The 15,542-nt window shown below is 37.7% G+C and overlaps 1 protein-coding gene across 4 annotated transcripts in view; it reads left to right on the top strand.

Moving 5' to 3' along the window:
- The first annotated feature begins 1,330 nt into the window (after positions 1 to 1,330).
- Positions 1,331 to 15,542, top strand: part of BEGAIN (brain enriched guanylate kinase associated) — a 164,842-nt gene continuing 150,630 nt past the window's right edge. For 2 of the 4 annotated variants that reach the window (XM_076345459.1, XM_076345455.1), the window contains exon 1: positions 4,453 to 4,524. In XM_076345459.1, coding sequence (XP_076201574.1) covers positions 4,474 to 4,524 — 51 coding nt within the window. In that variant the 5' untranslated portion in view covers positions 4,453 to 4,473. Of the gene's footprint in view, positions 1,355 to 4,452; positions 4,525 to 11,298; positions 12,043 to 15,542 lie in introns of those variants that run through there. The other 2 variants (XM_076345457.1, XM_076345454.1) reach the window with 2 other exon arrangements.

The following is a 15,542-nucleotide window of genomic DNA, read 5'->3' as shown; positions in this document are numbered from 1 at the left end:
TGTTCAAAACTCAGTGGGAGCAATAAACCCAAATCTCCTGACAGCTGGTAAGGAGCAACGGTAAGGGGAATCTCCTGAGCATGCCCACACTGTCTGGGATGCATGTAGGAACTCAACAGCAGCAGTGCAATAACTTAATGTAACCAGTTATCCTTCCCTTTCCCCTGACACCTTCTTTTTGTCAAGTCACGGAGGTGTGGCTAACCATTGGTCACCTCCCCACCTCAGGCTGGCAAGCTAATGATGCAGAGCATGGGTGATAACACAGTTCACCTCTGCCTTCACATTAGAGATGAAAGGTCCAGTCTTTTGGACAAGCCAAACCAGGATAAGCTAAAACCTGACTACTCAGAGTAATTTCCAATTGATAAATACAATAGTGACCTCTCTTTATCCAAAAGCATCCTTGGGCAAAAGACAACTTAAAGTAGAATGTTTCAAAATACAGGGCTAAATTTAAAGAATGGATTCTTCTCTGCAGTGCAATACTGCAGATATAATTGACTACCGGACCATGATGTACATATTTGTGTTGGGCTTTACACAGGCAGAATTCCAACAAAAACGTTTAAATACTTTAAATGGTGACATGACTAAAACTCCAGAAGTGTGTATGGTTTTATATATTAAACATATAGATACATATGTGGATGATTTTATAACCATAATTACATGCCTTTATAATTGCAATGGTTTGTGTACACAAAAATGTGATGCTTAAAAATTTTTCTCCCAAAATATCCAAGGCAAAACAAAATACTTAGTTTTTCACATTTGTGCGATCCCTTTGGGGCACTTCCTACACTCCTTTCTCAGGGCTGGAGCTCTAGAAGTAGCATACAACCACTAGAGCCAAGGAGAGTAGCAGGTACTGCTGATTGTAATCAGTCTTGTCCCCTCTTAAGGGAATTCAGTGGGTGTTTCAATTGAAAGATTTTGGCTCTACCCAGTTTTCTACTTATATTCACAAACAATACTGAATCAATCCCTTTCAATCTCAAGTGTACATGACTAACTAGTAATTTCCTGCATTTGTGACATACCATGACCCTCCCTGATGCTGTTAAAGTTTGTGACTACACAGAAAAGCACTGGCAAGTCGATAGCGAATGACCCTTGGTAAGTTGTTCTGCAATTGCTTGACTTTGCTCTGGAAGTTTATGCTCTCATAGCAACATGGACAGCATATCATTCTGTGCTGGCTTCATTAAAAGAAAACAATCCTGTCTTTCAGTTAAAAAAAAAGAAAGCTGTAACTGTTGAAGCAGCCTGCACCTAATAAGCTACTTCTAAATCTGGCTCCATCATTTCAGCCTGTGGATTAGCAGAACAGAGCTTGCAGAATCCTTCTCAAGTAAGTATTGCTTTCTCTTAACAGCATGTTTGCTTTTTCATTTAAAATGTATAACAGGTAGTAAAGAAGTCTTCAGCATTGAATTAGTGGTGCTGCAATATGACAACTGAATGCCTGCTTTAAACATTAACTAACATGCTGTGTTGTTTCATTTGGCAGACATTACTGTCTTAAAGAGGAAATATTTAACACACTAAGGTACAAGACAGCAAATTATATGGATGAAGCTTCCCAAAGCTGCAGTGCTAGAAAGCTAATGGAATGATTTATAATTGACTGTCATGATAGGGTTGTTTTAAAATTAGTTATATATCTTTTATTTGCATAATACACATCATGGAACATGTCTATTTGATCTGATCAGAACTGGAATATGTATTCTGAATATGCTACTGGCTATTAAGTATGAAATTAGCAAAATTATTTCTATCTTCAAGAAAGGAAAAAGACAGATAGTGGCATTAATATTATTAATAAAGCTAATATGTACACATTAAACTTACCTCAGGTTTGTATTAAATGCTGAATGAAAATATTTGTAATGGATGACTTTGTATAATTATACAAAGTATTAGTCAATCATTGTTAAACCCGACAGAGTATAAATGAAATAATTGTTTGTATGAGAAACAACGTAAATGTATGCTATTTGCCAAAACAAACAGCACATACTGTAGCATGCTTTCCGCAAGAGTATTTACACACCTCTGATGAACATGTCTCTTTAATATAATGAAATGGGGTGGGCCTATGGGAGTTAAAGGAAAAAAAATAGCAATATTTTGCTCCATGTTCAAATTGCAACTGTTGTAGCAGAAAGAAGTTAGGAACCGGCAACCCACACGGATACCTTTACATTTCGTGTGCAAACACACATGTATCCACGTGCAAACAAACATTTTCTTCTCATTTAGACCTAGCTGCTTAGCACCAATTCCCATGACATGCAGCTGATTGTAAACACACAGGTTTGCAGCACTCAGCAAAACTGTATTGTAGCTGCATCTGAGACATTACAGCTCTGGTACTAATATCCTGGAAACTTTAAACACAAACATGACCTATACCTCCAAATAATATTATTTATCATATTTTTTTATGTAGGGAAAATATGCTTCAAAAAAATCAAATTGTTCAATTAACTTCTACAGAAAACTACATAAATACTTTCCTCCTGCTCAAGTTATCCATCCCCTGACACCCCATGACAACAGAAGTCAAGAAATTACCATTTATTTCTCCCAGTTATTTTCAAATTATTCATAACAACAAATTTAAAAGCATACTGCCAAACCAACTAATTTATGTGCAGGCAAGCTTTTTCAAGCAAACTTTTCCAGGATATATTGAAGCATGGAATTGGAACAACCATTTCCTTATTTACAGTGTAATAGAAATAGAAAGTCTTTGGCAGATTACGCATATGGAGAGATAAAGAATGAAAGCAGCAATAACAAAATTACTGTGTTACAGTTATGGTGAACAATAATATATACTTCCTTTTGTAAGCAACACTAAGCTTCCTAGGGCCAGCTCTGAAGAGCCTAATAAATTAGAAGCCAATAAAGGAGAGGTTTAGCCTGACATCCCACAGCCCTTCCCAAAATCTCAGGAAAACACAGGATAGTTATAACAAGGCCAGTAAGTAGTGCCAGTAAGTAGTAAAACTTATGTTACCAACCCCACAAGACTAAAGGAGACATCAGCGAGTAGTAACACCACTAACAAACTCTGATCATTTCCACAGCTATTACTATTCAGCAACAAGAGGAAGCAATCATTGGTAAAATGTTTCTGAGACAGACTAGGAGGGTGAGGAGGAGGAAGAGGGCTGCATTTGTGAGGCCTCCAAGGGGAAACGGTGACTTCATGATCAAGGAGATGGCATTGCTTAGATGAAAAGGCTCATTCCTTCCTTATCCTTTCTGATTTCCTAATCCTCCAAAAGACTGATCCTAACGAAATCCCACAAAGCTAGTACAGGTCAATTGTTCTTATGAAAGTCAAAGCCTCCGGGGATTTGACTCACTACAAAGAACTGTGAATTTTTGTCATATGCTCTTGAACAACTCAGTCTAACACAGAATTTACTAATTTGAATAAGCTCACTGGACAGGGGGGAAAAAAAAGAGAATATCATAGCAACGTCTTATTCCTTTGTGGTTTATGCATTTGACAAAAACTTTCCTCCCAGTCTTGAACTTTCCTCTATGTTTAACATTTAATTAGTAGAATTACATATCCCTGCAGATGTAAAAAAGATTACAAGAAAAATGGTGCTGTACTGAAAGATCTCTTCAATACTCCTGGAAGCATCACTGGGATGGACTTTGGGTAGCCTTAATTCACCACTAAGGTGGTATCCATTCAAAAAAGGACGTTATATGGCTTCAGAGACCGGAAAGCCTTGCAGACTGTGGCATCCAGCATCAAACTAGGAATGGATTTAAGTAATAGAAATTAAATTGGTATAGAAAATATAATGAATTTTAAAATAAAGCAGAATTCAGTGGGTGGGAAATATTTTCATGCCATCTGAAGATAAAGGAAGTGTATTTTTATTCCAATTCTGCATGAGAAACTAATTCCATTCTTCCACTCACTTTTCCTCTCTACTGTCTTAAATTTTCTTACACCTTTTCCTCTTCTTTTGTCAAATAAATAATAATAATAATAATAATAATAATAATAATAATAATAATAATAATAATAATAATAGGATATAGGGGCTGGGAAATAGGAAGAAAGAAAAGGGAGAGTAAAATGAGGAAAACAGTATACCTAATTTGGAAAGCCACATGACACTGCCATCCTTCCTCAAAGAAGGACAAGTTTAAGAATAGACTCAGAGGATTTCACACTTTCCTAAAAACACACATGTTCAAGGAGCAGTGGAAGAAACTAAGACTCCTCATCTGTGTATTCTCAGAAAGATCAATTATTTTGCTGTCTTTTCACCAAGCAACTACAAAGTGAACTGGAGACACAGAATCAAATGCTAGTGTAATGCATATGACCTACAGCTCTACCCATCCTACAGCACGGCTACAAAGAAGGTACAGCGCGTGAAGAAGAGCTCATGGAGCAGCTGGCTAAAGCAGAAGCTGAGCAAGAAAAAGATGATGTTGGCAGAGGACAGAAAGCATTTTGAGGACTCATTCACAGTCAAGGTACGCAGCTGCGGTTGGTCACTAAACACTAATTTGATAAAGAAACTGTTATTCACAGATGCTATTATCTTCCGTTAGCTAGGAAACTCCATCTCTCTTGGGTGTGGACAACAATCTCTCAGGCAGGTGGTATCGCAAGCTTTTAGTGCTAAGAAGTTCCAACACGGAGAAAATGCTATAGTGTATATGCTCTGAAGCTCAGCCTAACTAGACCACAAATCTGTTCCCTATATTGTACATCAGCCTCCATATAATTTTGTATTCCTCCCTTCAAAGCAATCCATTGTCTGAACTGTGGATAAATAAAAGATCACTTAAAACCCTTGAAAAAAGATCACAGTCTGCAGCTCCATTTCTCTAGCTTTTCTCAGCAAAAGTAAAATTTCTCTTCATGGGAGAATGAAAGGGGAAACGTCCCTTGGGAATTAAGGGTAACCAAATGTCATTATCTAATGCCGCAAGTGCCTGGTACATTTCTTTGAGCAGCTTTAAAAATACACAGACCAACATGTGTCCACAGTGCAATTTTCTACTGCTAGGGAGCAGACGACACAACAGCCAACAGTTTACAACTGATACTACTTTGGCTGCTTGCACGGTAATGGAAGGTGCTCTGACAGTATGATACTGAATGCAGCAAGGACGTGTGTCGAATGGAAAGACTTGTCGTCTGTTGCACTGCCATAAAAATAATTTTAAAATTGGTATATTAAAACATTTTGCACCTACATTTTTCTCTTCCTTAATTTTTAATTCATTTGTAAAGCTATAAATACAGCTTGCATGTTAAATGCATGGCTGGCCCTGGTTTTACTCCAGCTGTAGCATTTGTCAGAGAACAGTGACTCTGTTTTCAGGGTGGTGCAGTATTTACGCTAAAAAACATCTCTCCTCTAACGCTCAACCCTTCTTACAGGTTTAGCACGGCTCTGTCTAGAATACAGCTATAAATTAAATGAATCAGATTTGTGACTGATGGCAAGAAAGATGGCACAGCAATTTGTTGCATTGTGTTTGGTCACTCTGTAGTTGTAAGACATAAATGTTTTCCTCATCATGGTGGAGAGGTAGATCAATGAGAATTTAGAGGAATTTAGATCCTTTAGATCTTTAGATTTAGATTCAAGGTTAGATGCAGACACTGTCCACCATGCAGATTCCTACATAGAGGCATGAGTTTCTTAAATGTCTCTGGTCTGTAAGACACCACAGTACCTTTTCATGTCCTTTTCATGCCAATAAAACCTACCATTTGTTAAGAAATCAGACTGATTTAATGGTGGCAGCACTGGTCCAATTTCCTGTTTGTTATGACATGACACAGAGCTACCAACAATTCACAGAGAAAGGAAAAACTCATTTTAAGATTTTTAATTTGTTCCTGTTAACAGTCACTCGTTAAAATAAAGGAACTGAACTTTCATTCTACTGGTCTGGAAGACAGCTGGATCTCACAGAGTTAGAGCAAATGTCTGCTGGAATTTTCCTTAGGACTGCAAGACTTTTAAGCAGAACCTAGTGAGGTAAAATGACTACAGGCAATGCTGGCTGCATCTCCTGTCCATTGGAAATTATTTGTTCTAAAAGAAAAAAAATATGGTGAAGGTAATATTTAGTGAAATGGAATTTTTGCTGTGTGACACCTAGCATCCTAGAAATAGAGATTATTCCCATTAATTTGGAAAGGCGATATACTTTCTGGAGAATAACTAAATAAAACAATGCTGAGAAGACTTTAAGCCAACACTTGCTGAAGAAACTGGGCTAGACAACCTTGTATTAAAAGCAAATTAGTATTTGGCAACTGTTACAGAAAAAAAAAAGAAAAAATAAACCATCTGCTAAAAGAAAACCAGAGAGGAACACCTATATTATTTAAAGGGATAAACTTAATTGTAAAACAGAAAGGTCCCATAAAACACACCAAAATGAATTGCATTAAGTGCAAAGAGTAGTGGATAAGATGCAATAAAATTTTCATTAAAGGCAGGAGGGAAGAGTATACCTGAACAAGAATGGGCACTGGAAGAGTTGGGATATAGCTATTTTGCGAGTGGACTATATGCTGAAGAACTTACACATCTGTAGGGCAAACTGAGAACTTTGAAATGAACTGCAGTTCCTATCAAGTCTGGTGGGTTTGGCTCTGGTCCTTGGGCACTATTTCTGAGCAGCTGAAAGGCTGACTGAGAACTAGAAACAAAATTACTTATAGGAAATACACTCCATTATAATGGAAAAACTCACCCTTTGCTGCCAGAAGAACAGCACAGAAAACAGTGTAATTATTGATGCAAAATCCTGGACTCTACTCACTGACTACAAAAGGCTCTGGAACCAACCTTGATTGGAATTAAAATAAACCCTAATATTGTTCAAAATCAGATTGACACTTTTTTTTTGTTAATAACCTAAAATTTTCTTATGAATCTCAAAATGTGGAAAACCTTTAGACTTGTTTATTTTTTTAATGTAGATAATCTGCTGAATATATTATCGTTAATGTATCAAAAGGCATAATCTTAGATATACAAAAACTTTGCACACTTCTTTAGTACTAGAACTGTTGAATGTTGTCTGCTTTGACACAAAAATGATCATATCTTCCAGAGCTCTACACAAAGAAACTTCCAGTTGTCATAACAACCTACTGCAGCTTTTTTGCTACATAGATAGCTTGTATTTGCTTTTGATACTATTAGCAAAAATTAAAATCTCCCAAAGTTTAAAAAACAGGGATATTTTTTAAAAGGGAGGGGGGAATTAGTAGAATTTTTTTTTTAATTCCCACAAAACTCAGCTTTCAATTTTAAATCTTCAGACAGTGGTCTGTAGAGATATTACATTGCATCAAGTCATGTTTGGAGGTAATTCTATTATGCTCCATTTTTATACAAAATATGCAGGTTTCTAATAATGTCTGTGTAAGTTGACACTCAGAATATAAATAAGCCTAAATTAACCTTTAGGAAAATCTTCCTGTGTTTTCCTAAGTAACAAGTTTACTAGACAAGTCCCTGAATGCTTCAGTCTTGTCAAATGAAATAATGAATCATTATGAAAGTCCCATTTAAGCTGTGATCTTAGCTATCATTCTGTTATAAATGTTTCAGATTCAGCAGTCAAATTAGTAGGAAAGGATCAGTATTGCTCTGTTTGTATTCTTATATTAATACTAAAATAGAATAGAACAGCTTAGCCATTGCACTACACAAAATTACAAACTGGATCCACTTGAGTCCCTAGAAATGGTTCACTTATGAATTATCACTATGTGAGTTTGTTAGTACCTAGAGATGCCACCTTGATCAGCGTCTCATTATGCAAGATTGTGTACCAATGCGTAGAAAAAGACAGTCCTTTCCTAATTTTTAAGGACAGTTAATGGCAGCTACAGAAGAAAGTGCAGGTGTTCACCAAAGTTCAACTAACAAGGTAATGGCAGAGCTGCTAATGCTGGACATAAAGGACATCTTATTTGCAGTCAGGTCTATCACTTAGGTCAGACAGTTGTCGATTAATTTGCACAGACATACTGTATCATTCCAAGAATTGTGCCCACCATTTCTAAAATAGGGCAAAATTAGTGCATAGGTTTTTCTCTTAAGATTATTTTAATGTTAATACGACAGTTTTAGAAGAACTTAGAAATTAGGCAAATATCCACCTAGCAGAGGCATGTTGTAGCAAGAAATAACAGAAGAATCTGATCATTAACACAGCTCCCTGAAGGTATTTGTTTCAAGAGTACAGCCCAGACTACTACAGCAATGCATTGCTATTCACAGACATACCTGCTTGCACTGGAACGAGAAATTCTCTTTATCAGAAATGTCTTCAAAGAGATTTAGATATATGTAATTTTAACACTTTAAAAAGTAAGTCACTTAACATATGGAAAATAAATCATGAACACCAAATCATTATAAAAGAGTTCAAAGTCTCAAACATCCAGATTCTTAAGCATATTTTGGTTTAATATTCAGCTTCTCTATTTGTACATGTGACTAGTGGAAATAATTTCTGTGATTCAGGTAGTCTCTAGAGAATATTTTGGTGAATTTATTTAAGACAAACCACTGAATAGTAATTGTTACTATAAACTTTGATAACATCTATTCCAATCAGGATTTAGAGGGATTGATGTGAAAAGATCTATATCATTCAGGTATGAAGACTTATTTGTTATTTTGCAGCTGTGGCTTAATTTTTTTTCTTAATAATTTGATATGTCTATGTCATATGTCTGAAGTCATTAGGCAGAAATCATCTGAAGGCAGACAAGCAGCAGTATAAGCAGCATAAAAAACCCACAAGTGTTATATACCTTACCTAGGTTACCTATAACCTACAACCTGATATTTTTCCTATTTAAAAAAATATATATATTTGACTGCTATACAGATGACATATTTCAGAACAAATGGGCTCATTCCTGACAATAGAAGAGAATTATATGAGCCATTTTTGTTGCTGTACCACAGACTTATGTCAGATTCACACCTTAAAATTTGCACATAGGCAATGGATAGCCGAATTTGTGCTTGTAGTTAACATAGCTTTGTTCATGCACAAATGAGCCCAACCCCTCATGAAGCTCTTCTCCAAATATGTACAAGGCATTACAGATTCTGGCTCAAAAATGAGGCTCGCTCTGTTTCTGAAACAGACATATTAATAAAGTCCATTAAAATTGCAGAACTCGCACCTTGCCAAGCTCTAATGGATCCTAGAAGGCAAAAGACCTGAGATGCATTAGCATAGATCCTACCTCTTTGGGGAATCCTGTTTGCTTCAATGAGTAACCATAAGTTCACAGAAGTCTGTATTAGGACATACTGAAAAAGCCCTAAATTCTGGCTTTACAAGAAGAGAGTAGTGCTGTATTGTTCCTTGACTGCATTGAAAAGGTCATGAAAATATTTGTGTTGACAATAGAAAGCATTCGCCAGCCCTTTAGACTGTCACCATTCACATTCAAGTGTGAGAGGACTAAAATCGTCTAAAACAAGACAGTGTGAACAGGATTTATGCATTTTAAGCCGCATTGTCTCTGTGATCACGATAATGTTTGTAACATGCAATGGAATGGCACAGTCTCATAGAAAATATGGAAGCATTTCAGAAAGTAATTCCAGTAAAAGCAATTGATTTCTGATGTGTTAAAAGGATCTTCTTGTCCCCCTATTATTTGCAAAATTAATGCACTTACTGTGGTAATTTGAGAGATTTGCAACACTTCAGCAGCTTTTATGAACTATGATTTAAATGAGTCCTGGAATTAGCAACGTGGAAACAATAAATTCTGTGCAGTGGGCAAAGCGACTTGTAATGAGGTACCTAGATACAACGTCCGCTTCAAAAGCTCATGGAACTACATTTCAACCCAAGCTGCCACTGACCTGTCAGCTATGTATAATACTTTAAAATGTGCTCTTCACTGACCTTTTTCCCCTTCCTTGCCGCCTTCTCCTACTCCTCAGTCCCTTGCAGGGATCCTCCTCATGTCACCCTGCTCCATTGTTTAAGGGAGGTCGCTCAGGTTCCTGTTGTGATTCGCTTCTCTTTCCTTTCTCTACCTGCTGCATTTCATCAGTCAGAAAGCCATGGTGGTGGCAATGACAGTGACGTAAGGAAAGTCTGATTCCCACCAGACAAAAAGGGTTAACTGACTTGCTTTCACCCCTATGCTAAAGTAAGGAGATGCAAAAAAACGCCTTTTGAGTTTATCAGTCAGTTCATTCTCTGGTCAGTTCCTGTGGCAGCACATCAACAGGACACTCCAAACCTTCAGGCTGATTATAAAGTCAGACTATAGCCCTTAACCTCACTTAAACTAGCTTTTAGGTTCCCGTATATACAAAGCAAAAATAGAAATTCTGCACTTCACAGTTCAGACTTGCCTGTTTATAAAGACAGTAAAGAATGAGAAGAGCTTCACATGCAAGGTACTGGAAGAACCCATCATTACTACTCCAGACTCATTTACAATGCTGAAATATTGCAACTCGCTTTGGATTCAAACCTTTAAAAATTATTTTAGAATGAAAATTATGGCAAGAACAAGCAGGTAGAAAGTGAGAATCACATTCTCTTTTTGCCTTTCTGGGTCTAGCAGATCTGTCACTAAACTTTCTAATAGAATAGCAAACACTAGCAACATTAGGACAATATAGCATGACCTTCTCTACTATCGGATTTTAAAAAGCCCTGAAACAGAACCACCCCAGACTTTACTTAGTGAGAATTGATCTACATCATGGTAGTTCGGTTTCCAGTTCAACAGACAGGAATATATCATATGCTGCTTTGGATCAATGAAAGCCCATGCTCATCCACTAAGCACTCAATACCCTGGAAAATTTGCATGTCCTATAGATTCTGTTCATTAGCATGGCTAATTAAAATGAGGAGAATGTGCTATTGATCTAATTATGAAACATATGCATAATTCGTGATGCTTATAGGATAAAATGTGGTGGCTGCACTATTATGCCTTTCAAAGTCATGCCTGTTGTCTTACAAGATAGAGAAGGATTTATAGGAATGCCACTTTCACTGATGCCAGCTGACATACAGACACAAAAATAAATGGAGTCACTGTCAAAGGGCTCCATTTCCCCTGTTAAGCCAGAGGGTGCTCTGCCTGGAAGACCAGCCAAGCAAGAGGGGGTAGGCAGGGTGACTGAAGAAAGAGCATGCAATGCATCCACTGCCGCATGTGTACCAGAAGTAGGAACTGACGTGGAGAGGAAACTCTCTGGAGATTTGGCAATGAACAGTTACTCAAAACGCTGCAGCTCCAGTGAGGACAGCTTTGAGTTACAGGGTAGCGCAAGGTCAGAAGCTAAAAGCTTTGTTAAAAGCAAAAATAAGGATGAAGGCTATCGACCCAAACGATCAAAGCACTGTCAGAAAGGGGGTGAAAAAACCCATGGACTGGAACACTCTTCTCTCTATCCAGCAGAAGTGGGAAACACAAGCCAAAAGCTCCAGAGGCAGAAGAAGACTCACAAGAAAAGCAGTTCCTCTGCATCTGATTTGAGTTTGGTGAGTCAAGGATCATCAAGTTCATTGTCTGTTGTGGAAGAAAAAATAGAAGCTAAACTGAAATTCTCTCAATTTATTAATGAAGTTACTTTCAGAGTGCTTGATCCCATGAGCCTGAGGGCACACCGAGCTGCTAAACTGAAAAATACGTTTCCATCCAGTGTGAGAAGCCTAGATGATTTGCATATTAAGAGAAAGTCTCCTGAAAGCTGGAAAGAGAACATTCTAGATGGGAAAACCCATGAAGAAGTAGACTTAGAGAATCTGAGAAGTGACGACATTGTGGCTGGAGCACGAACACACAAATTAGAGAAATCCTTGTCCCTGGATACAAGTGCCTCTCTCAGGTCACTTGATAATGGTGCCTCATGCAGAACAAGATCTGGCTTGCCTATAGAAATTATGATCTCTCAAAGCAAAGAAATGCCAGCCACAAAATCTGCGTCTCTGCCTAGAAGTACAAGCATGGTGAGCTTTCTCTCAAATCACTTATTTGGGTGGTATGTGACAAATACTTGTGCATTAACGTGACTATTTGAGAAGTGTTGCTGTCTTCCTGGGTGGCCTCTCACTGTGTACACAAACATTTCTTCTGGGTGGAACAAACATGGAGGGTTTATTTTTAGTAGCTGAAGAAACCAGCTCTAGGAGGTATGGGAGGAAGGAAAGACAGGATACAAGTCCCTAGTTCTTTTAGTTTGGTGACTTAAAGGAAGACTTTATGATATCAAACAAGAAAGGTATTCCTGCAATGCAACGAAGCATATATATAACCAGGTCAGCTCGACAAGAGCAGTCAAGGCACCCTCAGAAAAGGGTGACGAGAGTACTGTGACAGACTATGCAGGTAGTCAAGCTCACTAGCTTAGAACTTGCTCAGGTATTTCTACACTAAACAGGCATGCTCAGTTAGTGTGTTTAAGTATTAGCGAGAGCTCTGACATCCTCAAAATGTTGCTAAGGTTTGTGTGTCTGGAGCTAATACATCTAGATTGATAATTTCTTTCCTGATTTTTCTGAAAAAAACCTTAAGAACTGAAAAACAAAGAAAAAAAGGCTGAAGCTTTCTTCTATGGTCTGGTTAAAAATACTAGTTTTTAATTTTTTCTTATGAGATTCTTTGGTTGAGGAAGAGGTATTTACGCCTATGGAGGAGGGCAAAGGGAAATTGTTGCTCTTTGCTTGCATGGCATTGTCAGAAATCCTGAGCTGCCAAACCTTGAACTGATACATTATGCTATTATGTCTCCAGAGCAGTAGCTGTAATCCTGCTAAAACAATAAAGGTCCAGGAACTGTTGCTTAAGACTGTACACATGTACACATGTTGCTAAAACGGGAGCTGCTACAGCTACATTATTCTTTAAAAATTCTATTCATATTTAAAAAAAAAGGAACAAAAGCTTGTCTGTTTCCACAGAGGACTGTAGCAAGTGGGAGAACATCCCAGTCTTAAGAATTTCATGCAATTTTCAGCAACCCAAGCTTAGGATTTTATAGGATGTCCTTGGATGTTTTAATTATCACCTATCAAAGATGGCTGGAGGGAGAAGAGGTGAAAGATAATGAAACACAGAGAGAATTTGCACACTGTGTCATGTCACAGCTCCACAATGGGAGCTATCCTGCAAAGGGGTCAGGAGGCTCCAGCCTGAGCCCGTGGCAGGATATGCTTTTTTCACATTTCAATTAGCCATCTGTCAGAGCATCTTTTCCAGTGGACTTGCTCATACTGTACAGATTGTAACGTCCAACCAATCGAGTACTAGCTGACTAAACACTCCTGAGTGCTCTGTAATTCCACCCAGCTAATGTAGGCATCAGTCTACTCCAATTTAAGCGTCAGCCTGCTCCATATCTAGTCATTTAAATTAAACACAGTAGTTACCACGCATTTTACCTCAACAGACAATGCCTCCGACCACAGAGCTCAACATGAGGAAAGGAGTGGCAGGGCAAAAAACAAAAGCAAAACACGTTCAGCCACATCTACAGATTCATGTCTCCTATATGCAAAAGCTTTGACTTCAATGCAGTTTATTTAGTGCAAGTCCTTGCCTGAAGCATGACTAGTAAGCATGAAGCAAAAGGATAACTGTGCAGACAGTCTTCGGTGCCATTATTGTAAAGATATTTAAAAAGTACTTGGTTACGTAATGTTCATTTGAATACGCATATAGAACATTGCCTAAAATTGTTTCATGTTTTAGTTTCCAAGTTATTATTCATATGCAGAAGATAATTTTTGAGAGAAAGAAATGGATCCGGTTACATTCACTTAAATATAAAAACAGGATAGCAGAGGTGTAACAACACACATCCTGAAGAGCATGAAAGAACATGCTTGAAAGTTTGAGGTTAAGAAAGCTGCCCCTAATAAAAAAAAAAAATGTGGCTTAGAAGATGAATGCTGTGACATTGCCTGCTGCCTGTTATGTTTTCTGAAGACCCCTGAGGTGGCCACAACTGTGTCTGCACTACATTTTATGTGTATATATTGGATCCAGACCCACTAAAGTGATTTTCAACTTTCAGACGTCTGAGAACTGGTCGAAATGTTCAGGGACATTTCTGCAGCAAGTATTTATTGGTTTGCAAACAGCTGCCACTGAAATGAAATCTCACAAAGAAACACCTTCACTGTAGACCTATGCAGAGGAATTTCCAGACAGCTAGCGAGATCAAAAAGGATGCTCCATTTAGTGACTGAAGTTAAAGGGAATTCTGATAGGTAGAAAGCAATTACAAAATACGATGGACATGACATTGCTATGGTCTAAATATTTTAGTAACCTGGCCAGCAGGATGAAATTATTTCTCATTTCTATGTATTGATCTAAATTTGGAGTCACTGGATAAATAAGCAGGAAAATTGATTTAACTAGATGAAAGCAAGCCTCCGAATCCACACCAATGTAAAGGAGGGTGCACAACTTGAGACTACGTCATACTTCCAGGCTGAAATGAAATGATCAGTTCAGTAGGCTGAACAATGCAGGAAAAGTCTGAAAAAGGTTGTATGCAATGGAAAGTTTCTCAGAACTGGGAACACATGCTTGTCAGATTCTGTCAAAGGACAGATCAACACAGAGAAAAATGTGGATGGGTCCAAACAATACATATTTACCTCAGATCCAGGGTATGTTTCAAAGAAAGCCAGGCATGAGAGGGTACTGGTCTGTGTCTTTTAATACATATTTTATCTTAAATACATTTGTTCCAAGTAACCAATGCCTTCAGGAAAGATTTGGATACTACTGCTGTTATTCCAAGAGGAAACTATGGGTAAAAATTTAGTTCTTAAATAATCATATAGAAGACTGACTTCAGACCTGAGTAAGTCGGCAGCATCTTGAGATTTGAATCAACCTGAATATTACATTTCAGTTAACTTTAGTCATACATGAATGAGGATCAACATTCCAACTAGATCTCATCTTTACATATCTACTTTTGCCTGCACAAGGGACCATATAACACAATATTAGACATTGATTTTTCTCAATCACAGGAAAGCACTCCTGTTTCTTTCTTAGAAGAGCTCTATCTTTCCATCTTATGAGAAACTATGAGTAGTACACATTCTGTGTGCAAGAGGTCTTAGAAGCACTTAATTATTGACCTCATCATTGCATATGCATACATATCCTAAGGAATTGTGCACTTGTCACCTGAGGCCATGACATTATCTCATCACACAAAATAAACAACATCAAGCCTGATCAATACAAATGACTTACTAAGCTGCAATATCCCCTCTGAGTCGCTAGAAATACAATGTTCCAATTTGGTGCAGAGGATGTCTTAAAAAACAAGCTTGGGTTGGGATAATGGCACTTCTACAAAACATTTTGGAAGTTAAGACTTCAGATGCTATAAAATATGCCTGAATCGGGCAGGTGGTGAGAGGGCAGAAACATGGTCTTGTTCCATCAGAACTAACCATGCTTATGGAGCCATGTCTGAGAA

This window comes from Aptenodytes patagonicus, chromosome 7 (assembly GCF_965638725.1).
Source record: "Aptenodytes patagonicus chromosome 7, bAptPat1.pri.cur, whole genome shotgun sequence".
In the NCBI taxonomy this organism is placed as follows: domain Eukaryota; kingdom Metazoa; phylum Chordata; class Aves; order Sphenisciformes; family Spheniscidae; genus Aptenodytes; species Aptenodytes patagonicus.
Note: the sequence above shows the minus strand (reverse complement) of the source record. Positions and strands in the feature narration are given on the sequence as shown.